The 24729-nt window shown below is 45.3% G+C and overlaps 1 protein-coding gene across 2 annotated transcripts in view; it reads right to left on the reverse strand.

Moving 5' to 3' along the window:
* The window catches only part of HOMER1 (homer scaffold protein 1), an 89508-nt gene that overhangs the window by 2219 nt on the left and 62560 nt on the right, over window positions 1-24729 (reverse strand). For both annotated transcript variants that reach the window (XM_029061866.1, XM_029061865.1), the window contains 3 exons: window positions 5679-5835; window positions 3949-4059; window positions 3093-3173 (listed from right to left, as the gene is read on the reverse strand). In XM_029061866.1, coding sequence (XP_028917699.1) covers window positions 3093-3173; window positions 3949-4059; window positions 5679-5835 — 349 coding nt within the window. The remainder of the gene's footprint in view (window positions 1-3092; window positions 3174-3948; window positions 4060-5678; window positions 5836-24729) is intronic.

Genomic DNA, 24729 nt, shown 5'->3' on the forward strand with positions numbered 1-24729 from the left:
ATGAGGGAACTGAGGCCCAGAGAAGTGAAGTCACTTGCCCGAGGTGACACAGCAGACAAGTGGCGGAGCCGGGATCAGACCCTTCCAAATCCCAGGTCCTTCTGACTCCCAGGCCCGGGTTCTATCCACTAGGTCCCGCTCCTTCCCTCGGTTGAAGGAGAGTCTCTGCCGACGCTTTTCCCATCACTAACCGAGCCGTGCAGGGTCTTGTAAGAAGGCGATCTTAGTCGACCTCTTTCAGGCCAACGTGCTCGAGGTAGCCCCGGTGCTACAATAACACTGTGGTTTAGGAAATTCCACAATTCAACAGATAGATGGAAAGCACCCCCGCCAGCCCTTGAAACGGGTCCCTCAAACGCGGCCCTCTGCTCTGGAAATAAACCCGGCAGGCCCGACGTCACAAGTCACTGCAGAGTTGACGAGCCATGGAGGCCTTTTTGGTTGTTCATTCAATCGTAATTATTGAGTGCTAAGTGCTTACTGTGTGCAGAGCACTGTACTAAGCACTTAGAAAGTACAATTCAGCAATAGAGAGAGAGACAATCCCTGCCTACACCGGGCTTACAGTCTAGATCTCTGTCCCACTTGGAGCTCACAGTCTTCATCCCCATTTTAAAGGTGAGGGAACTGAGGCCCAGGGAAGTGAAGTCTCTTGCCCAAGGTCACACAGCACAAAGATCCTTCTGACTTCCGGGCCTGTGCTCTAGCCACTGGGCCAAGCTGCTTCTCCGTGCTTATGGGCGTTAGAGTCCTGGCCTCTAGTTTGATCTGTATGCCCTGGGTTCTGCCCCTGACTAATGGGGAAGATCCAGATTCTTTCAATCAGTCAGTTAGTCAATCTGATTTATTGAGCATTTACTTTGTGCAAAGCACTGTACTAAGCTCTTGGGAAAGTACAGTGGAACAATATAATAGCTACAGTCCTTGCCTCAGCAAGTTTACAGTGATGTAACTGCAGGTTGGCACGTTGGTCTGCCCTGTCCTTTTCCTCTTTTCCCTTGGTTTGGCCAGGGGGGCAAGAGACAGAAGAGGGAGGAGAGGATGAGAATTAGGTATAACGATATTCAAACAAAATGAGCTCTTGAAGGAAACTCAGGAATTCATTTTAATGAAGCTCATGGGAGTGCCCCAGTCAGTCTGTTTTCATCTCATTCTCGTCAGTACAAATAACTTCCAGGATTCAAAGATGTTTTCATGCTAGACCAAAATCAAACGGAAAACTGTTTTCAAGTCGTTCACTACACCCAAAGAAACTGTACGAAGCCCAGTGAAAGAGGAAGAATGGGGAATTAAAGGTTCGGGACACTTACTCTTTGCAAAGTGAGCCCAGCTCTTCTTTCATTTTGGGGTCTTGAGAGTACAAATGAACACCCTCCCCGACTCATCTTTGAGCGGTGAGATAAATTACCAACTGGCCTGACCTGCGAGCACCAGGCCAGCGCTGATATTGGAGATTCAGAATCGTTTTCTGCCACGTCACGGTCCCCTGCAGCTCCAAGCTGGCCCAGGATGAGGGCCAAACCCTCCTCCGGCACCATTCCCCGCTTCCCCGACCCACTCCCCGCCATCTTGAAAGGGGGCAGAAACCTCGGAGAAGCAGCGTGGCTCAGTGGAAAGAGCGTGGGCTTTGGAGTCAGGGCTCATGAGTTCGAATCCCAGCTCTGCCACTTGTCGGCTGTGTGACTGTGGGCAAGTCACTTCACTTCTCTGTGCCTCAGTTCCCTCATCTGTAAAATGGGGATTAAGACTGTGAGCCCCACGTGGGACAACCTAATTCCCCTATGTCTACCCCAGCGCTTAGAACAGTGCTCGGCACATAGTAAGCGCTTAACAAATACAAATACCAACATTAAGTGGGAGCGTCTTTCCCGGCTCATCTCTCTGCCACGCCGTGAGATCCTGCCATGCGCCAGCCTGCTGGCTTGAAGGCAACCCCTATGCCACTCTCTCCTAAGCACAGCTCCTCACCACGCAGCCCCTCGATGCCAAGTCCCGATTCAACAGGGACCGGACTTGAGCCTCGCACCTTCTTGACGACTCCTAGAAATCAATACGCAACTGTGGGGGCAGTTATCTGTGCTGCCCCTCCATCCTGAGCACAGGCCCTCAGCTCCAGCACGTCCAGAGCCCGGCTAAATGAGGCAAGACGAGTCGGCCGGGACGTGATGTCCGTGGAGCGTCGCTGCTTTGCGGGTTTTCCGAAGACACGCGGCCCAGGTTTGAGTTCTCCGGTTTCAGCTGCAGCCAAACCCAGAAACGTGTACAGCTGCCTGCCTGGCCCCTTTAGAGTTATCAGTCCCCTCTAGACTGTAAGTTCATTGCAGGCGGGGAACGTGTCTACCGACCCTGGTGCTTTCTATTTGCCCAAGAGCTTAGTACAGTGCTCTGCACACACTAAGTGCTCAAGACACACCACTGATTGACTGACCTACTGATTCGGGTGGTGGTTTGGGGTCACTGTGGCGCTCAGGGGAGGGACTAATAAAAAAAAAAAGGCTACCCTAAGTTTGCTGGACTCTAATCATCTTCACCAATTCTTTTCCTTCCACATTCCCCTGCTATTGCAGTGCTACTCTGTCCATGACTCTGCATCCCAACAGCTCTGTTCTCCTCTCAAGTAGACTAGATACCCACAGCTCCACCACTAGCCTTAAGGCTGAAAGTGTTCAAATGAAGATGGGCGTTCTTTTACGCGCGTCCTGTACACAGCCCTTGGAATTCACTAGGGGAGTTCCACCGAGGCACACGCAAAGCTGCAAACTGGCTGAGCATCTATGGAATTGACACAAAACAGGCTGAAAATATCACTCTATGCATTTCATGATTTCTTTCCAGTTTTACCAATGGAAAATCTCCACCCAAGAGATGCCCCCAGTTATCCAGGCAGACAGTCAAGGATAAAGCAAATTAAAGAAATGGAGAGAATGGTACGAGAATACCTGGAAACCTCTGAAGACTTAATAAACAGACACCAATCTGAAGATCGGAGGGTGGGAGGGGGGAGCGGCTGACAGTGAGCGAAATAATGAATCTTTGAACGAATGGTGGGCTAGTAGCCTCTTGATGGAAATCGACTCTGTGCAGTCACTCACCTGAAGTTTCTGCGTCAGAGAGTCCCTCTGGGCCTGTAGCTCTCGGGCATTGTCGATTTCTTGTCTCAGTCTCTCTATTTCCTGGAAAGGGAAAAGCAGCCCCTTCAACAACACCGTTAGTGATGTACCAAGCACTGGAAGTGGCCTCAGGCTGTCATCCCGGTAACAGGAAAAGTGATCGGGAGCATCTGCTCATTCTTGACGTTTAGGGAAGAAAAACACTAAAGCTTTTTGTCCCTTAGGTAACTTCCCACCCCAGTTACTATGATGGTTTTAGTGCTATATATTCAAAGAGGGTTGAGGTTTAACCAAAAAACCCACAGCCAGCATTTCGATTCTCCTTTTGTTCCGTTAATGAGTCACCCCGAAGGTTAGGCTAAAGGAAGAAAACACTGATGATCGCGGTATCGAGGAAAGGGGCAGCATCTGTCTGACGGGGAATCCCTAAACAGAACCCCAAGGCTTCCTCCCTGCAATGTTCTCGAGACGGGACCGACTGGATGCAAGGAGCAGGACCTCGGCTCTAAGATCTTTCCCTTGAACTCCGGCCACTGTGTCCGAGGCGATGAAGTGAGAAATCCGATGCCGGTCCAAAGCAACATCCGACCTTTCTGTCCCCCATACAAGCGTCTCTTTATGTAAGGGGCTCTCTTTTGGACTGCCGCCCTACAAAATGCTTGATGAACTAGTGAAGAAAAGCGGGACAACGGCAGGGAAAATCAAAGTCCAAAGACCTCGGCCTTCTGACTAGGGCTTCCTAATCACTCTGAAAATTAAAGGAAGGAAAGGTTTCATTCACAAATCTACCCAAAAGGATTTCCCTGCAACTCTACCGTCAAATGACCATTAACGATACCTCCTCCTTTGTCTTCAGCGTCGCCTCCAAGTCCTGGATGGTCTGGTTTAGCTCCGTTTTGTGGGAGTGGACGGCATTTGCTTGACTGCTCACACACTCCAGTTCAGTCACCTAGAGAAAAGGTGATAGGAGTCACTGTCATCTGGCTAGAAAGAGAATACTGAAAGATCTTTTCTGGCAGATCGGAGAAGTGGCATGGCCTAATGGAAAGAGAGCGGGCCGGTGTGACCTTCGACAAATCACTTCACTCCTCTGGGCCTCAGTTACCTCATCTGTAAAATGAGGAATAAATCCTCTCTCTGACAGACTGTGAGCCCTACGTGGGACAGGGACTGCAGGGACTGCGTCCAACCTTATCTTGTATCTACCCCAGCTCTTAGTGTTTTGACACACTGAAAGCGCTCAACGAATACCATAAAATGGCATAGCCCTTGGCCCTGCTGACACTTAGGCAAGTTCCAGTCTTGTATGATAGAACTATGAACTGTTAAGGAATATGAGTGACAAAAGGGAAGAGGTGTCGGCTGCTGCCGTGCTGAACTGAATATATGATTTTGAATTACTTCTCTTTAACCCCTCACCAAATCCACAGGAATATATAGGCATACGTTTTTGAGGTACGAAAAGCAGAGCAGTATAAAAAAATACAATTTCTCTTTTTTATTTTAAATTTTAAATTTAAGTCATACAGGGCATTGCACCCAAACCTCACATGTGTATTAATCCACCAAAACACGAATACAAAATGTTATCCAAGTGTCAGCTTCCAGAAGACAGAGCTCGGGGATAGTAACCGCTATGAATTCACCCATCGTAAAAATGGACCTGAAAGGTTTTCATCCTGATGGACAAAACACATGTGACCTGAACAGTGGAAGCTGCTTGGATATTAGGATGTTCAATGGAGAGTAACTGATAAAGGTGAAGAGTCTCGACAAAAATGGAAGCCCTTCTATCATTCCACTGGCCTCACTGCTAAGAACTCCCCTGAACTGCAGGCGACTTTCACCACACTTCCAGCCTTGGGGATGTGTAGAGATTTTAGCTGCCTAGAATGTCAGTGAGGGTTAGAGCGTGAGCTGGTATTCTGGAAAGATGCATCCAGATTTTATTGGAACGAAGAGTATTTCATAAACGCAATCTACCACATCAAAACGTGTATGATTTCATCTCCAACTTGTCATATTGCTTTCTTAACACACAATAAAGTTTCTGAGGGAGGAAATGAAAGTGAGAGGGAGGGGGAGGGAGACAGAAAGGAAGGGGAAGACAGAGGGATAAAGGGACTTTTAACCGAGTCTCATTCAGAAATCTATATTTGTATATCTAAACAACAGCCAAGCAACCCCTTGAAGTCTCATTGTGCTGTAATTCTTTCCTCCAGACCACCAATGAATGTTTAGGTCCACATGCATATGGACAGCAATCCTGAGTTAAGCTGAGAAACAGCATGGCCTAGTGGATAGAGTATGGGCTCGGGAGTCAGAAGGACCCGAGTTCTAATTTGCCGCTTGTCTGCTGAGTGACCTTGGGCAAGTCACTTCACTTCTCTGTGCCTCACTACCGCATCTATTAAATGGGGGATTAAGACTGGGAGCCTTATGTGGGACAGGGATTGTGTCCAACCCGATTTGCTTGAATCCACCCCAGTGCTTAGAACAGTGCCTGGCACATAGTAAGCCCTTAACACATACCATGATTATTACTGTTATTATTATTAGTGAAGTTACCCGCTTGTGGAGGCGTTCTGCTTCCTCTTGATATGCAGCGAGTTGCTGTTTCCATTGTTTGACATTGGCAGTGGACTCCAAAAGGGCAGCTGTAAGCTTGGCATTGTTACCCTTGAGGGTGGCCAGTTCCGCTTCCCAATGTTTGCTGATGGCTGAACTGAAATTCGAATGGAGAAAGAAAACCGGCCATTAGCTTTAACGACCCCGGTTATCGGCCGGACAAGGGAGGTTTCCGAATACCAGGGGAGAGAGGTCAGAAATCATTCCGAATAGGAGCAGGGCAAAGGGGAGAAATATACAGTCGAATTGCCCAGTGCTCCCAGAGAAGACAACGAAGGGGTGCTGTTATTAAAAAAAAGTAATAGTAGCACATATTGAATACTCACTTGGGACGGTACAGTATACTAGACCTTTCGGGTGTACAGAACAATGAAGTGACAGGTTCCCTGCCCGCACAGAGCTTACACTCTAATGGGAGAGACAAACAGAAAGATATTTACAATTCAAGTGGTCCAAGTAAATAAATGGGCACATATACACAAGTTCATTCATTCATTCATTCAATATTGAGCGCTATGTGCAGAGCACTGTACTAAGCGCTCGGAACGTACAATTCGGCAACAGATAGAGAAAATCCCTGCCCACTGACGGGCTTACAGTTTAATCAGGGGAGCCAGACAGACAAAAACAAAACAACCTAATCACGATAAATAGAATCAAGGGGATGTATACCTCATTAACAACATAAATAGGGTAATAAAAATATAGACAAATGAGCACATAAGTTCACTTGTCTGCTGCATGACCTTGAGCAAGGCACTTAACTTTTCTGTGCCTCAGTTACCTAACCTGTAAAATGGGGATTAAGACCCTGAGCCCCATATGCGCCATGGACTATGTCCCACTTGATTAACTTGTATCTACCCCAGTGCTTAAGTATAGTGCCTGGACATAGCAAGTGGTTAACAGATACCATAAAAAAGTGCTGGACTTGGTCGAAAGGTTGATATGGTTCAGGGCCCTGAGAAATTCATCAGTACGTGACTGGATCGGCATAGACACAATTTGAATGGAGAGGAAAGGGCAGACATTAACGATGCCAAGAAGGTAGAACTGACAGGATTTGGTGTCGGAATGAATATGTGGGTTGAATGAGAGATGAGACGATGGTAATGCCAAAGTTACAAGCTTGGGAAACAGGAAGGATAGTGGTGTAATCCACAGTCATTGGAAAGATGGGGGAGGAAAGGGTTTGGGTGGAAATTTGAGGAGGAGGGGGCAGTAGTCCATGAAATCAAAGGCAGCAGAGAGTTTGAGGATGGAGTTTGAGCTGACCGTTGGGGCCCCTGCAGGGAGTGCAGTGAAGAGGTTGACAACCAGACCCAGAGGGCCAAGAAGAGTGTTAGTGGAGAGAAAATCCAGGCAGTGGGGTGCACGTGACCCATTCCGGGAATCTGAAGAGAAATGGGAGTTGGGACAGAGAAATGGGAGCTGGGACCTAAGGGTTGAGCGAGGACTCCTTCTAAAACCGGGACTCCGTGCGTTTAACGGCAGAAGGGGAGGAGCAGCTGCAGAGGGAGAGGTTGAAGATGACAACAAGAAAAAGGAGGGTATTTTCCGGTCCACAGTCCAAAGGTTCAAGGCCTAAGCTATTCGGTTCTTTATCAAGGAGGAGATGACCATGACTTCTGCAGCCCAAACCAAGAGAGCCCGTCTCTGTTATCACTTCCCTGTATCCGGTCAGAGATCTCGAAGCCTGATACTATTCGGCAAGCACAATTTCATTTGCTTTATAAAATATCATCAGCTGAGAGAAACCAGAGATTTGATTCAAGAATCAATCAATCCATGGTATTTACTGAGCATTTACTATGTGCAGAGCACTGTACTAAGCACTTAGGAGATATATACATACTTTGATGGTATTTGTTGAGCTCTTACTATGAGCCAGACATTGTACTAAGCACGGGGTAGAAAGAAGACAATCATATTGGACACACAATCCACGTCTCACATGGGATTCAGTCTTAATCCCCATTTTACCGATGAGATAACTGAGGCGCAGAGAAGTGCAGTTGGAAATACAGCTTCAGTTGAAAGGCCTAAAGGACATAGTTTAGAAAATAACCATAGCAATATTCACTTTTGAGAATAGCTGAGCTTAGTTCTTTGTGAGGTTTTTATTTTGTTTTTGGTATTTGTTAAGTACTATGTGCCAGGCACTGTACTAAGCACTGGGGTAAATACAAGCTAATCAGGTTGGACACAGTCCCTGTCCCAGATGGGACTCACGGTCTTAATCCCCATTTTATAGATTAAGTAATGGAGGCACAGAGAAGTAAAGCGATCTGCCCAAGGTCACACAGCAGACACGTGGCGGAGTCAGGCTTAGAACCCAGGTCCTTCTGACTATGAGGCCTGTGCTCTATCCACTAGGCAACAATTGCTTTCCTCCCAAAAGAAATATTTTCCAGTTGAGAATCTTGTAAAAGATGTCATGCTTCAATAAATCTTAATTTGAAAAAAAAAGTCCTACCCTTCTGACAGTAGCACTGTTTTCAGTTAGCAACTCATTTGGTTTACTAAGCAAACTAATCCTACCATGGGAAAGGAAAAAAAAGCAACCTCTCTAACGGGTTTGGAAAACTGTCATCATCAGTGGTATTTATTGGATGCTTTCTGGGTGCAGAGTACTGTATTCAAAGCTTTAGGAGAGAAGCAGCGTGGCTCAGTGGAAAGAGCCCGGGCTTGGGAGTCAGAGGTCATGGGATCGAATCCCTGCTCTGCCACCTGTCAGCTGTGTGACTGTGGGCAAGTCACTTCACTTCTCTGTGCCTCAGTTCCCTCATCTGTAAAATGGGGATGAAGACTGTGAGCCTCACGAGGGACAACCTGATTACCCTGCGCTTAGAACAGTGCTCTGCACATAGTAAGCGCTTAACAAATGCCAACATTATTATTTTTATTTGTATTATTATAATACAACAGAGTTGGTAGACACGAAAATGAGATTACCCACCCCAGAATTCTGTGGAATTCCGCCATTTTTATAAATTCCAACACACCTGCAAACACCCAGTGATAAAAATCCTAGATTACTGGAAATGAAATGTAAAATAAAAAATTGGGAAAGTTAGATAGAAGCTTCCTCTTTTAGGCAGTAGTAACATTTATTCAACATCCACGTGGTACAGGGCACTAGACACTTGGGGAGTAAAGAAGAGCCTGCCAACAAAGCATTTACGTTCTCTCAGTGAAATGTATTCGTACACTTCTGGGGCTGCTGGAAGCTCACCGAGATTTTGGTCCCCAGGTAGAGACTTTCACCCTTATGCCAACCAACCGTCTCACATACACGCTACCACCGGATGCCTGGGTACAAAACTGTATGTGAATGGCTCTGAACAATTTGTTTTTTAAGGTTTTTGTTGTGTTCACTAAGTCCTAGGCACTGTTCTAAGCCCTGGGGTGGATACAAGGTAATCATGGTCGGCTCAGTCCCTGCCCCACATTGGGCTCACAGTCTTAAACCCCATTTTAAAGATGAGGGAACTGAGACCCAGAGAAGGGAAGTGACTTGTCCGAGGTCACCCAGCAGACAAGGGGCAGAGCCAGGACTGGAACCCAGATCCTTCTGACTCCCAGGCCCGTGCTCTATACACTAAGTCATGCTGTTTCTCAAAACTCTCATCACTCTCTCAAAAACCAGTTCAAGCAATGCCGGGACCTGCAATTAATTAACACAACATCCCCATCAAGGACCATCTTTAATAATAATAATAATAATTATGATATTTAAGCACTATGTCCCAAGCACTGTTCTAGGCACTGGGGGGATATAGGGTAATCAGGTAGTGCCACATGAGGCTCACAGTCTTAATCCCTATTTTAGGTAACTGAGGCTCCAAGAAGTTCAGTGACTTGCCCAAAGTCACACAGCTGACAGGTGGTGGAGCCAGAATTGGAACCCATGACACCTGACTCCTAAACCCGTGTTCTTTCCACTGAGCAACGCTGCCTCGCTTTAGCTGTGAGTTAGGCGGACAAGCGCTCCGTCACCCTCCATGAACCCCCCCACAAACGAACTTCGCCATCAGTGAAGACAGGTTCAAAAGTCAGAGCCCGGGCCCAGGAGTCAGAGGAACTGAGTTCTAATTCTGGCTCCTCCTCGGGCCTGCTGTGTGACCTCGGCAAATAAGTCACTTAACTTCTCTTTGCCTCAGTTCCCTGATCTGCAAAATGGGGACTCAATGCCTGTTCTCCCTCCTTCTTCCTTATGGGCAGGGAAGGTGTCTGCTTACTCTGTCGTCCTCTACTCTCCCAAGAGCTGAGTACAGTGCTTTGCACAGAGTAAGTGCTCAATAAATACCACTGATTAGACTGTGAGCCCCATATGGGGCCTGATCATTTTGTATCTCACCCAGTGCTTAGCACAGTGCTCAACCCATAGTAAGCACTTAACAAATACCTCAATTATTATTGTTATTAAAAGACAACTATATATTTCTGGAACAGGCAGCAAGGCATCCCAGTTTTTAATTTTATAAAGGGGGGGAAATGAAAGTCTAAAAAGCTTAAAATCCGATTTAAATGAACCTTGCAATAAACACCAAGAATTTACTTAATTTCTTTCCAGCCTGACCCCCTCCAGAGTACCCAAGGATCAAATCCATAAAGCATTTGCTCGCTCTGGGGACAGCGGGTTAAACTGTTGCTTGTACAGCTCTGTAAATTTAAAAATAACCAGCCACAGGGCACTTGACAAATAAACCCAGAATCATTTTTGTTCAGCTCCCTTATAAACAGTGCTTTATTTAGATGCCTTTCTCGGCTGATGGCAAGGGGAAATAAGGAGTCAGGGAGGAAGAGGAGTCACGGGGGTAAAATGGCAGAGACCCCACTAACCCACGCTAGCTGAAAGTGAAGATTTTTCACCACTTCAGTGCACTCTTCCCTTTCAGAACTGAGCTTGTTTTTAGGGGATAAAAACATAATAGTTGTGGTCTTTGTTAAGCATTTACTATATGCCATGGAACAGTTCAAAACAGTGGGGTAGATTTAAGATATTCGGGGTGGACACCGTCTGTGTCCCACATGGGGCTCACGGTCTTAAACCCCATTTTACAGATGGGGAAACTGAGACCCAGAGAAGTTAAGCGACTTGCTAAAGGTCACACAGCAGACAAGCAGATTCGAACCCAGGTCTTTCCAACTCCCAGGCCCGTGCTCTATCCACTAGGCCTCGCTGCTTCTCCTAACCCCCTAGAACATGCTAGGGGTCTTTTTTTTAATGATATTTGTTAAGCACTTACAATCTGCCAGGCACTAAGCACTAAGCTTACTGCTTATTACTCAGCTGCTAAGCACTGGGAAAGATACAAGATAATCATGTCAGAAATAGTCTCTGTCCCACAGAGAACTAACAATCTTAATTCCCATTTTTCACATGAGGTAACAGAGGCACAGAGAATAATTATAATAATTGTGGTATCTGTTAAGCACTATGTGCCAGACACTGTACTAAGCGCTGAGGTGGATCCAATCAAATTGGGCTGGACACAGTCCCTGCCCCAAATGGTGCTCACCGTCTCCAATCCCCATTTTAAAGATGAGCTAACTGAGGCCCAGAGAAGTGAAGTGACTCGTCCACAGAGCAGACAAATGGCGGAGCCAGAATTAGAACCCATGACGTTCTGAGTCACAGGCTTGTGCTCTATCCACTATACCACGGATGAAGTGACTAGCCCAAGGTCATATAGCAGACGAGAGGCAGAGCCAGGATTAGAACCCGGGTCCTCTGACTCCCGGGGCCCTGTTCTTTCCACCAGGCCACGCTTGCTGCGGGACAGCAGGCATCCTCCTACCAGACACAAGATTGCTGCATCGGCTGCGACTGACTCCCAGGGCTTCGCAGAGTGCAAATCTACGTGTCATTTAGTCAACCTACGGTACTGATCGAGCATTTACGGTGTGCAGAGCACTGTACTCACTGCTCGGGAGAGTACATTAGAGTTAGTTGACGTGATCTCTGCCCTCGGAGAGTCCATAATCTAGTGGGGAGACCCGAGGGTTTAGGGCTGAAGCGGTAGTGGTGAGGGAAATAAGGTGGAGAGATGAAAGATTCATCAGGGAAGGCCTCCTGGAGGAGATAGAAATTCAGGAAGAAGGAGGAGATACGTATTTGAACTAGTGCTTAGCAATATGTTGTGGGCAGGGAATGTGACTTTATTGTTGCACTGGACTCTCCCAAGTCCTCAATAGAGTGTTCTGCACACAGTCAGCACTCAATAAATATGACTGACTGAATACGGGCAGAAGGGTGCGGTTGGCACAGAAGTGCTTAAGTCGTGGTTGGGGAATATGTGGAAAACTCACACTGGTCTTCCTCTGTCTCCCAAGTCCCAAGGCACTCTGATTCCCAAAAGATGAAAAATCTTATGACACAAGGAAAAACTACCTGTAATTAAATTATCATGAGGAGGTGGCCTTAGAGGGGTTTTAAACATTTAAAAAGGGATCACTTCTATCCTTTTTCAATCATAATCAATGGTATCTGCACACAGCAGACGCTCAATAAATACGATTGAATGAATTTATTCAGCACTTCCTAAGTACAGAGCATTTGGGGGAGAATACTAATCAAAAGCATTGGAAGACACGATCCCTACCCCCGAAGATCTTACGATATTAGGATTTTCCGTTTTGTAATCGTCCCCCTACCCAAACGTAGATATCTGCCCTCATTTTCCTTTAGGAGCTGAAAGGCAGACTGGCAACTTCCAAACAAAAGCTGTCAATTCAAAGCTATACATTCCTCTCCAGGCAACAAACTATTTCTTTACTGATCTGTCCTTCTAGTGCGTAATGTGAAACACAACTGGGAAAAGAGACTTTTGATCCTGGGAGGATAGTCTCGTTTGTTCTTTCTACCTTCTTAATATTCTCCTTTTATCCTCTAGGTGCATGAAAATACTTGTGTTAGCACATGCCTCCCCATTTCCCTCTGTAGAGGATTTCAGAAAGGCACCCTAAAGCCTAGTTCTCCATCTAAGTGGCCTGAAGTGGTTTCAGTCCCCAGAGTTTAAAAACAACTTGCAGATTCATTTGACAAAATCTGTTTTCCACCCTTTCATCAACAACCTCGAGGACTTTAAAATGATGTTCTCGGGAGGCTTCGTTTTTCAGCATTTGCAGCTGACATTCGGGGCGACGAGGATTTTTGACAAACACTGTGAGCTTTCACTTCTCGCACGCTTGGAGCTCTCAATCTCCGATTTAATCCTGGCTGGAGAGAGGTTTGTGCCCTTCTTCTCCCAAAGCGGGTTTGGGGTTTTGCAGTGTTCTACACTTGTCTAGGGTTTTAACCATTCATCTGCGAGGGGTCAGTGAGCCAGAAGGGAACTGGAAACACCAATGTGATCGCACGTCTGGAAAATGGAATCGGGCAATCTTCAGTTCTTTTGTTGCCAACTGGCTTCCTGTTCATTTCACAGAGGAAGCGAGATTTGAAAGGGGTCTGTGTCAGACCTGGGTTTATTCTATGGCTCAGTTTTTTTTTTTCTTCAAGCCCCCTTTCTCCATAGAAGGGTGACAGCTTCACTCACCTTCTCATGGGATAATAGAGAGAAGCATAACCCAGAAAACATATAAAAGAAGAGACCAATGCTCAATTAAGTTTCAGGGAGTTTTCCAGCTCGTGGAGATCAACACTGCCCCTGGAAGCTCATGGATGATTTGCAATCCTGACCTTATCTCCATCACCTCCAGCCTTGGGCCCAGATTACTAAATTTCACCCTCCCCCATTCCTGGTCATGGCATTTCTCCCGTTCCCTGACCCAGATCTCCCTCAGCCCCACAGCACTCTTGTACATAGCCGTAATATATTTATATTAACGGCAGTCTTCCCCTCTAGACTGTAAGCTCAGTGTGGGCACAGAACGTGTCTACCAACTCTATTCTATTGTACTGTCCCAAATACTACGCATAATAATAATGATGATGGCATTTGTTAAGCACTTACTATATGTCAAGCACTGTTCTAAGAGCTGGGGTAGATCCAGGGTAATCAGGTTGGACACAATCCCCGTCCCACATGGGACTCACAGTCACAGTTTATATCTACCCCAGCAGTTAAAACAGTGCCTGGCACATAGTAATAATAATGGCATTACTATGTGCAAAGCACTGTTCTAAGCGCTGGGGGAGATACAAGATGATCAGGTTGTCCCATGTGGGGTCACAGTCTTCATCTCCATTTTACAGATGAGGGAACTGAGGCCCAGAAAAGTTAAGTGACTTGCCCAAGGTCACACAGCTGACAAGTGACTGAGCCGGGATTAGGACTCATGACCTCTGACTCCCAAGCCCGTGCACTTTCCACTAAGCCACGCTGCTTCTCCTTAACAAATGCCATAAGAAAATATCTGCAGTAATTATTTTTCTTGAGATTCTCAAATATATCTTGACATCTTTCTAGCTTAACTTTAATCAAACATCAATTGCCTCATTAGGCGTCTGTGAAATAATCTGCCCAAGTCAGTAAGGCGTTCTCCTTATGTGTCCACCTGCGACCAGAATTCAGTGCTAAGGACTAGAAGAGCATTTCTCCACATCCCTTCCCCCAACCCCCAAAGTAGGTCAGCTAAAGAAAATTAATCCTAAAATCTCTCCATACCATATTCAGTATTTTGGGGGCAAATATATTTTCTATAAGGCACTGGGAAGTTATTCAAGGCCATGTTTCAAATAAGTGGAATTAAAAAGATGCATATCACAAGGTTTTTCTGGGGATTTGTATTGGGCAGGATTGTCCAGGATTGCTAATGAGTTGGTTTTTTTTGAGAGGATGGGAAAAAGGACCAAGAAAATGTGATTTTTCTTTCCTAGGAGAAATGGAATCTGCTTCCATTTTCATTTTAACCACTGAGACTTTGGATTCTCCTGGATGACATTAGTGGAAATGAATAATTTTGAGACTTACAAACTGAACAAAACTCTTCTTTTTCTGAATGTGTTTGGTGCTACAGACATTATATCAAATATAAGCTGAATAATTTAGTTGACCCTGAAAGAAATTTAATTACTAAATTTATAATCCATTCAATAAGTGGCATTTATTGACTGCTTATTGTGTATAGAACATTGTACTAAGTGCTTGGGAGACTACAGCAGAGTTGGTAGACATGATCCCTCCCTTTGAGGAGCTTACAATCAAGTAATAATAATAATGTTGGTATTTGTTAAGCGCTTACTATGTGCCGAGCACTGTTCTAAGCGCTGGGGTAGATACAGGGTAATCAGGTTGTCCCACGTGAGGCTCACAGTTAATCCCCATTTTACAAATGAGGTAACTGAGGCACAGAGAAGTTAAGTGACTTGCCCAAAGTCACACAGCTGACAAGTGGCAGAGCCAGGATTCGAACTCATGACCTCTGACTCCCAAGCCTGTGCTCTTTCCACTGAGTCATGCTGCTTCTCTAAGGGTACCTCTCATAAATAGGTACCCTTATGTTATTATCATTGCTAATTTACTTAATATGCCCAGAACATACACATCTATGGAGTCACACTCCACCAAAAACTTCCACTCTAAGAAATGAATTCTGAAAACCTTCTGGATGAGGAAACAGGCATTAAGTAAATGAAGCTGTTTGTTACATCTATCCATGAAGACGTTTATAATGAAATAAAAGGGTTACAAGAAAATAAAGATTTCCTGGTGATTGGCAAATCATAAAATGTAAAAATAGCTTTTAACAACCTTTTGAGAATGTGTCTCTGAACACAGAACGAGAGGAAATGAGCTGAAACTGGGAGCTCCATGAGGCCCAGGGACCACATTTAATTCCCACCTGTGTGTTCTCTCCCAGCGCTTCCGAAGCGCTTAATAATCTGCATGACCTAGTGGCAAGAACACGGGCTTGGGAGTCAGAAGACGTGGGTTCTAATCCTGCTCCGCCACTTGTCTGCTGTGTGACCTTGGGCAAGTCACTGAACTTCTCTGGGCCTCAGTTACTCCATCTGTAAAGTGGGGATTAAGTCCCACTTGGGACAACCCCATTACCTTGTATCTACCCCAGTGCTTAGAAGAGTGCTTGGCACATAGTAGGCGCTTAACAAATGCCAATATTATTATTATTATTACTAAAGCTGGAGAGATGTCGGTTGGGCCTGAAGGAGAATTTGCCCACAATCAGACCGACTCAACCACAGGAAGAGGCTTCTTATGAAACAACTCTATCCCAGAATGCTATCTCGGGATGCTAGGATGATGCAATCCACCGATCAATCAATGGTATTTATTGAGCACTTACTGTGTGCAGAGCGCTGTGCTAAGCATTTCAGAGGGTACAAAACAACAGAGTTGGTGGATACGTCCCCTGCCCACACTGAGTTTACAGGGCAACCATCACCCGTTCTTTGGAACAACCTGAGGCTACCGGGCTCGGTGGATCACTGGACTGACTCATAAGGGTACTGCTTATGTTCTTACGTTGCGAAATGGGCAGACGCAGTTGTCCTGGCATTTAGTTTCTCACTCGCTGAAGACCAGGGGCCAGGCCAGAGGAGATCACTACGTCCCTTTTAGTTCTATGATACTAAGTTTCTTAAAACAGCAGGCGATCGGTAGAGAAAAATGCACCCACCCGTTTTCGAATCGGAGAGGAAACCAAACAAGGACCAAATGGTAGAGGCCCTAAGGAGAAGGAAGTGCCGAGGAAACAACAGGCCTCAGAAGAAAATATAAGTGAATGAACGAGCTGGTCCAGGGACAATAGCGTCATAACAGTACCACACACACAATGACGAGAGACAAATGATGGGTCTCGGAATCTGTGGAGATACGCTACAAGATTACCGAGAAGAAAATAAAATAGAGACTTGTCATTAATCAAGCAAGCGCAAAGGTTTCTTAAAAGTATGGCTTCAGGAGACCCAAACTCGTGTTCCGGTTAATGAAATAATTTTTTTTCACAAGTGCCTTACGCATTGCAGCAAGACTTGGAAAAGGACATTTTTAAGCTTCCAGAAGGAGAACTCAATGTTTATAAACAGGCCTGGCATCTCCCGAAGTGACTCTGGAGGGGGCTGGAGCAATGAGGCTGTGGTACGTTACACGGAGCTGGGAAATACCTGGCATCTTAAATGCAGAAAAACATGCCTTTGTTTGTGCATGTGAAGGGAGAAGGGTGTAGGCAACGGATTGCTGAAAAACATCAACCATTTCATTTAGAAGTGTGCAACCAAGTGAAGACAAGGAGAGACTGGGGAAGCTGCCAGATGGGTATCGGTTGCTGTCATGGACTGAGCTCCTGTACTGAGCTGTGAAAAGGGGAAAATGCCCCCGTGACGGACCTGCTTGGAGCCTATAAGTATTATAATAATAATAATAACTGTAGTATTTGCTAAGCCCTGCCCATTCTTTTGAAATGTGTTGTTGGAGACGGCTTTTGCCTTCCCTGCTCACAAAGACCTTACAGTCTAAAGAAGAAGGGAGGGAGAAGTAATATTTTCATTAGCTGTAAAAGGAGACTCTCTGGCAATTTATTGCTCTTACATAGTTTTGAATCCAGAGCTCCCAAAGCTAGTCACTGTTCATATTACAGGAGCTCACACTCAGGTCATTCGGAAAGGAAGAGAGAAGATTTCACTCCGCACGGGGTACTTAGCTTAGAATTTCGGCTCAGAAAGCTAATCCAGCTGTCGTCCCTAGACTAACTTTGGACTTCAGTGAAGAAGAGATGCTTAAATACACCCAAATTAAGGGGCTGCCGAGGATAATAATAATCGTTACGCACTGTACTAAGCTCTGGGGCAACATACAGTCTAAGGGGGAGGGAGAACAGGTATTTCATCCCCATTTTACAGAGGAGGACAACAGAGAAGTTACATGACTTGTCCAAGGTAACACAGCAAACAAAGTGGTGGAGTCAGGATTAGAATCCACGCCCTCTGACTCCCAGGTCTGGGCTCTTTCCACTAGGCCATGCTGCTTCCTACACACCTGCTGGTGAGTAGACTGTGAGCTCCATGAGGGACAGGGGCTGTTGTCCAAACTCATTATCTTATCTCTAACCCGGTACTTAGACCAGTGCCTGACACAATATAAGCACCCAAATGCGACAATCATTATTATTATTATATCATCAATAAACATAACACAAAGAGAAGATTCTAGGAGCGAGTGCAAAGGCTTGTGCCATTCCAAAGGTTGTTCCTCTTTCAAAAGTCGCTCACGGTAACTACTCGAGTACAACCTAACTAATTATCTCAGGAAAAAGCTAAACATCGATCACATATTCTGGCTCCATTAAAGATTCTCGATTGGCATTTTCATCTGCTCACTCTCTTGATGACATTTTAGACCCTCCTCTCTCGTTCTACCTGTGTATTCAATCTGTCGGTTCTATCTTCACAACATGTCTACAATCCGGCCTTTCCACTCCATTCAAACTGCTATCATGCTGATCCGAGCACTTATCCTATCCCCATTTGTCTGTATCCATCCCTGCGCTTAGTACAGTGCCCGGCACATAGTGAGTGCTTAACGAAGACCATAATTCTTATCTCCTAGAAATGTTATCTAACCCTATTGTTCCGGCAGTCATCTCCACCTCAGTCCCTTCCAGCGGCTCTTCCTCTACCTTCCGCCATCTAACTGTGGGAGTTCCTTCAGGCTCTGGGCTGGGTACCCTTCGTCTTCTCAATCTACCCTTGCTTCTTTGGACAGGGAACTGTCGAAATTTTCCAAATTGTCCAAAGACTTCCCAGTCTACCTCGCCTGCCCTGACCTCCCTCCCTCCCTAAAATGAATAACACATTTCCTCCTGCCCCCAGGACATCTCTACATGACTGTCATACGGCCACCTCAGGGTCAACATGGCCAAACCTGAACTCCTTATCTTTGTTCCCCAATCTTCTCCCACTTTGCCCATCTCAGTTGAGAACACCATCCCGCCCAACTCTCAAGCCTAGCTATGACATTTTTCTTGACTCCACCCTCTCAAAACCCCCCTTATGCAGTCTAGGCAGTAAGCTCCTTGTGGGAAGGGATCATGTCTACCAACTCTGTTGCACTGTCCTCTACCAAGCATTTACAACAGTGCTCTTTAGTACAGTGCTCTGCACTCGGTAAGCGCTCAATAAATTCGAAGAAATGAACGAATGCTCCGCTCACAGTAAATGCTCAATAAATGCCATCGATTGACTGACTGTGGCCAAATCCTGTCAGTTCCTCCTCCAATCAACTGTATTAATTGAGCGCTTACTGTTTTCAGAGCACTGTCCTAAGCATTTGGGAGAGTACTACACAAAACAACGGACATATTGCCTGCCCACCACGAGCTCACGGTCTAGAGGACATTCCCCAGAATCTGCTCCCTCCAAATGGCCACAAAAGTGGTCACGGCCCTTCCCTCATCCTAACTCAACTACTGCACCGGCCCCCTCGTTCTAGCCTCTGGTTTCTCCCCCTTGCCAATCTCTACTTCGCTGCCCAAATCATTTACCTACAGACAGTTTCAGTACATATCCCCTTCCTCGAAATCGTCCAATAGTTACTCGAGGGGCTTTATGGCTTTCAATAAGCTCTCTCCCTCCAGCATGTCCACTTTCTTCTCCCACTCTGCAAAAGCTGCCGACTCGCTGAGCTTCATTCTCATCTCTCCCATTGCAGTTCCTCATCCGCTTCCCACCTGGCAGCGCTCCTCCATCCTCCGGCCTTTCTGAAACCACATCTCCTCTCGAAGGCCTTCGGTCATTAACCTCGCATCTCCCTACCCCGGATCCCTCTGCCTTTTCAGCATTTATGCACCGCGTAAGCGCTTAGGTACATATCTGTATGTTGTTACAACCGCCTAGCTGTAATTTTCACATCTGACTCCCCTGGTAGGCGGTAAGCTTGTAGAGCGAGTGGGAAGCAGGGGGTGAGATGACCCCCTTGGCCTGAAACTCCCTTTCCTTATATATCCAACAGACCCCATGCGACTCTCCCCATGTTCAAAGCCCTACTGAAATCACACCTCTTCCAAGTAGCCTTCCCTGACTAACCACTCATCTCTCCTCCCTATTTTCCACTCGGGATAGTGCCACTGATTCACTTGGGTCTGTCCCCCCAAACCCTTCAATCCTCCACACCTCAAAAGCACTTGCTGAATACATCCTTATTCTCAGTTGTTTCCTCTACCTGTAATTTATTTTACTGTCCACCTCCCAGCTCCTTGAGGGCAGGGACTGTACTTACTAACTCTATCGGACTCTCCTAAGCCCCTAATGCAATCCTCTGCACATATTAACTGAAAGTGGTGATCATTTCCACTAACACTTCCATACTCTCCCTAGTACTTAGTACAGTGCTCTGCGCACAGTAGTTGCTCACATAGTAACTGATTGCGCCTGAAAACAACCAGGATCATTTCAAATCTAGTGCTCATTTCTGATCTCCACACCCAGTGGACATCTCTTCTAATTTGCCTCATCTGTCCTGTCAATATAGACTGTATATCCACTGAGGACCTAGGACATCTAAGCTCTTGGTAGCACGTAGAATTCAGTATGTACTCAAATGTTGGCTAAGGTGGAAAATAGGCTCATGCAAAAAAAAAAAAAAGGGGCAAATTTTCCTTTACGTAGGACCTGTGTTAATGTGATGCTGAATTACTTAACCTTTCCAGTTTAGAAATGTTTCATACATGAAGCTCTGATATGCCTTTGGCAGAATGTTAAAGAGGGAGAACAATTCCAAGAGATTTGGCTTAGATGTAAATTAGTCTTACTTGGTTTATGCACATAGTTCAAAGGCATGTTTGGATTTGACTACATCATCCACGTGTATCTCTTAATTTGAATGTGAGTTAGAGGATTTGGAAATTTTATTGTTCAGACAACTGTTCTCAGTATTATTTATCTAAATTTTTAATATCTTTGTACAGTGCTCATGGTTAATGCCAACATTCCCCACCTGGGTTACAGATAAAAAATTATTCCTGAATTTTTTTTTTAATTAATGCTTTTCTGTTAGCTTGTACACACACTCAGTTCTAACAGTGTAGGATCTAACTATGCATTTTGGCTAGAACACGGGCAAGGAATTAGAGGAACTTCATCTGACAACACGAGCCTGTTTGGATACAACATGATTGGCGATGGAAAAACTGGGCACACGCAAATAACATTGACACGGTGAGTACGACACGTCGTGTTTCCCTCAACACAACCCCGGCATTCTAGGAGAGCGAGTAGTATTTTCCAAAGTTTCTACTGCTAATTGCCTTTCCTTCCTGCCATGCAGAATTACCAATACAAACAACACACACCCCAAAAGATTTTTCCAATAATTAACAGTATTTATTGAGCAACTACTGGGTGCAGAGCACTGTTCTAAGCACGTGGGAGCGTTCGAGAGAATGAATCTGGATGGTCAAGGAGTTTACATTCTAGCAGGGAAGTCACAGATTTTAATCACAGACAGAAAGTACTAATATCTAAGGTATGAACCTAAGTGCTGTGGGGAGTTATAGGCACTTAATGACTTAGGAGGTACAGAAATAACAGTTGAGGTGGGCAGATTGGAAATTAAAGAGGAAAGCCCCTCTGGTGGCGATGTAAATTTCAGAAAGGTTTTGAAGAAGGGGAATGCTGTGGTCTGGCAGATATGAAGGGAGCATGAACTAGAAGCTGGCTGTGGGAGAGTGGAGAAGGAAGAAGAGAAGAGTGTACTGTACACACCCAAGCGCTGAGTACAGTGTTCTCCACACAGTTGAGCGCTCAATAAACATGACCGAATGAATGAGTGAAACACCCAAGCTGGAGTGGCATGGAAAAGAGGGGACGGGTAGGAGGAAGAGAACTGAATGAATTATAGGTGACAGTCAGGAGTTTCTTCTTGAGGCAGGGAAGAACGGGCAACCACCAAAGGGTTTTGAGGAGTGAGGAAAAACACGCAGGATGGCGTGAATATTTTTTCTAAAACATCATTCTTAGAGAAATGACCTGGGCAGCAAGGTGAAATACGGCTAGAGGCAGGGAGTTGGCGGGGAGGACGGGGGGGTGGTGTCCACTGGGGTGAATGAGGTGGAGCAGAGGATTTGGAGGGGAGAAGGGTAAACACACTTAAAAGCTCATCTTTAAAAAACTCCTTACCAAGTTAAACTTTCTGGTGGCCCTAAGGTTTTAAACTTTCCACTTTTCACTTGAAAATCTGCATCCAGTATTTTATTCCTATTGGGGCCTTCTTCTTTAAACAGAAATGAGATTTGGCGGGCACTGCCCTCAAAAGAATAGGAAAGGTAAGGGGCAACACTACAGGAGAGTAGCAGCGTGGCCTAGTGGATAGAAAGCACAGACTTGGCAGTAAGAAAGACCTGAGTTCCAATCCTGGGCTCCACCACTTTTCTACTTGGGCCAGTCACTTATCTTTTCTGTGCCTCAGTTACCTCATCTGTAAAATGGGGATTAAGACTGTGAGCCCTATGTAGGACAGGGGTTGTGTCCAACCTGATGAACTTGTATCTACCCCAGTGCTTAGTGTGGTGCCTGGCATGTAGTAAGCACTTAAGTATCATAAAAAAGGAAGATTTGAGGTGAATAAATAATTCCACCATAGCTTTTTTTCTTTTTTTTAGTGCTCAGCTATTGAAGTGACATTTTTTAAAAGTTAACATTGCATTCCTGGGAGAGAAATAATTTTTGTATGGTGGGTTTACTGGTTCAATATGTAAAAATCCCCACTTTCACTGCATCTCACTTGTGCTTTTACTATAACTTCACCTAGCATCCCCTGCATAAATACAGTCAGCGTGCTAGTACATTTTACAGAAAACAAAAACAAAGAACAGATTAGAAACAACACATTCATTCACTGATATTTATTGAGCATCTACGGTGTGTAGAGTATGGTATTAGGTGATGGGGAGAGAACAGTGTTTATGTAGTGAAGGTTCTGTGGTGACAGAAGCTAAATACATCATGGAAGATATACCCACTTCGTTTTATTCACCATAGAGAATGAAAAGAAGCCCACCACGACATCCCAGTGAAGTGGGGATTGTGTATGTTTGCGTGTGCTTGTGCGTCGGGGGCAGTGGACGGAACTGGGCAAAGGCATTAAAGTTGTCCTACTCAACAAGAGAGTATTTCATTAAAACGAAGCTGGATTTCCTAAGGGCCTTAGGAACCTGGGACAACCTTTCCTAGAGAGGTTTTCGGCTAGAACTCAACACCGGACAGCAATGTCTTCTAAAGCTCCAAGCTACAGGACATTCTCCATTACTTCAAGCTCCATTACGGTTGGTAGTTGGAGCAGAACGGGTCCAGCAAGAGGGGGGAAAAGGGTGTCTAAGAAAGGATTCATCCATCCCCCAAAACTGAACTGGTCTGAGCTTAGAATGGATTGTCCAGTGGCTATTCAAGGAAAGAATATTTTCTTCCAGAGGTACGAATAATATTATTTTGAGGAGGTGGGAAGAGGGAGAGGAGGCGGGGGAAGGAATAAGCAAGGGGGTGGGGGAGAAGGAAGACGGTAGCACGGTCTAGTGGAAAGATCATGGGATGGAGTCAGGAGAACTGGCTTCTGGTCCCAGCTGTGCTACTGGGATGCTGTGTGACCTTGGGCAAGCCCTTTAAGTCCTTGGAGCCTCCGTTTCCCCACACATAAAATGGGGATAAGATGGACTGTGAGCACCGTGTGGCAGAGGGGCTGTTTCCAATCTGATAACCTCGTACCTACCCCAGCACTTAAGATCAAGTGCTAATGCTATAAGTATTATTAGCAGCAAATTTGGGGATCAAAACTTAAACACAGCAACTCAGTGATGTGATTAATCAAAATATTTATTGAGCACTTTCTCCGTACAGAGCACTCTACTAAGGCCTTGGGAGAGTACAGTAGAATGAGTAGATACAATCCCTGCCATCAAGTAGCTTACAATCTAGTGGAGGAGACAGACACTAAAATAAATTATAGGTAGAGGGAAGCAACAGAGTTTAAAGATATAAATGTAAGTGCTGTTGGTGGGGGGGAGGAGGAAGAGAGGGAGGAATACCCAGATGTTTAGAGGGTGAGGCCTCAAGTCCACAGATGACCCTAAGTTAATTTGATTCTAATAACTGTGTTGGGAAGTTTGTTAGGTTTTTGATGAGGAGGAAATAGTCATGATTTCTACCGGCTTCTCTCAGCCATGAACGAGCACAAACCCTAAAGGTTCCTGTCTAATGGAACAGGAAAAATTTGTAAGAGGAGGAGTTCAGAATTCTTCCTCCTGCAATGAAAATTGGACACATATCCCCCAAACCATGCTGAGCTAAATGAAATGGAAATAGAAAGGTACCAGTCACCCAGAAAACTAAAAACTCAAGAGGAAAACTATCGGGACATTTGGGCTCCACTGATGAACTAAAATACACAAGATTTACTAAAAACAGTTTACTCAAACCTCCAAGAACGGTCTCCTGGCTCCATCTGCCTTCACAGCAAAGACAGAGAGTGATTTACATACTCTAGTGACTCTCTCCATCCCCAACACAATCAGGGCCACACTATCGCCAATATTTTTCCTGTTGAGCAACGACGATGGCAATTTTAACAGTATACGCAGAACGATATATGGAAGTGCTCTGAATTCCCACGGATATCAGAAGTGGAAGCCGTACTTGAATGTGACTTTTTTTTTCCCCCCAAAAGCTGCCACTTAATTGGAAAATGTTTTTTTAAATGGCTAGCTTGCATAGTATAACAAAGCCTTTTTATTAGAAAATAAAGAAATCTCAAGCCATTTGGCACCACTTTCACTCTATGTGAATTTTTTCTTTTGGAAAGGATCTGCTTTAACTACATTGACAATCTGGGATAATAAAATGATCTAGATGGCCTCTTGCAGGCCTCCTTAAAGCAAAGCTAAACTAGATTTGTATTTTCAAAGAACCCTTTAGCCCTTTTATTTGCAAATGCTAAAGATTTCATAAAAGTAGCTTTAATTAGCCACTCAAGACTGCTGATGGGTGCTGGAGGGCCATGGGATTGCCTGGGTGGTTGAGCCACACACTGCCGAGATA

Source organism: Ornithorhynchus anatinus, chromosome 1 (genome assembly GCF_004115215.2).
Source record: "Ornithorhynchus anatinus isolate Pmale09 chromosome 1, mOrnAna1.pri.v4, whole genome shotgun sequence".
NCBI classification, from domain to species: Eukaryota; Metazoa; Chordata; class Mammalia; order Monotremata; family Ornithorhynchidae; genus Ornithorhynchus; species Ornithorhynchus anatinus.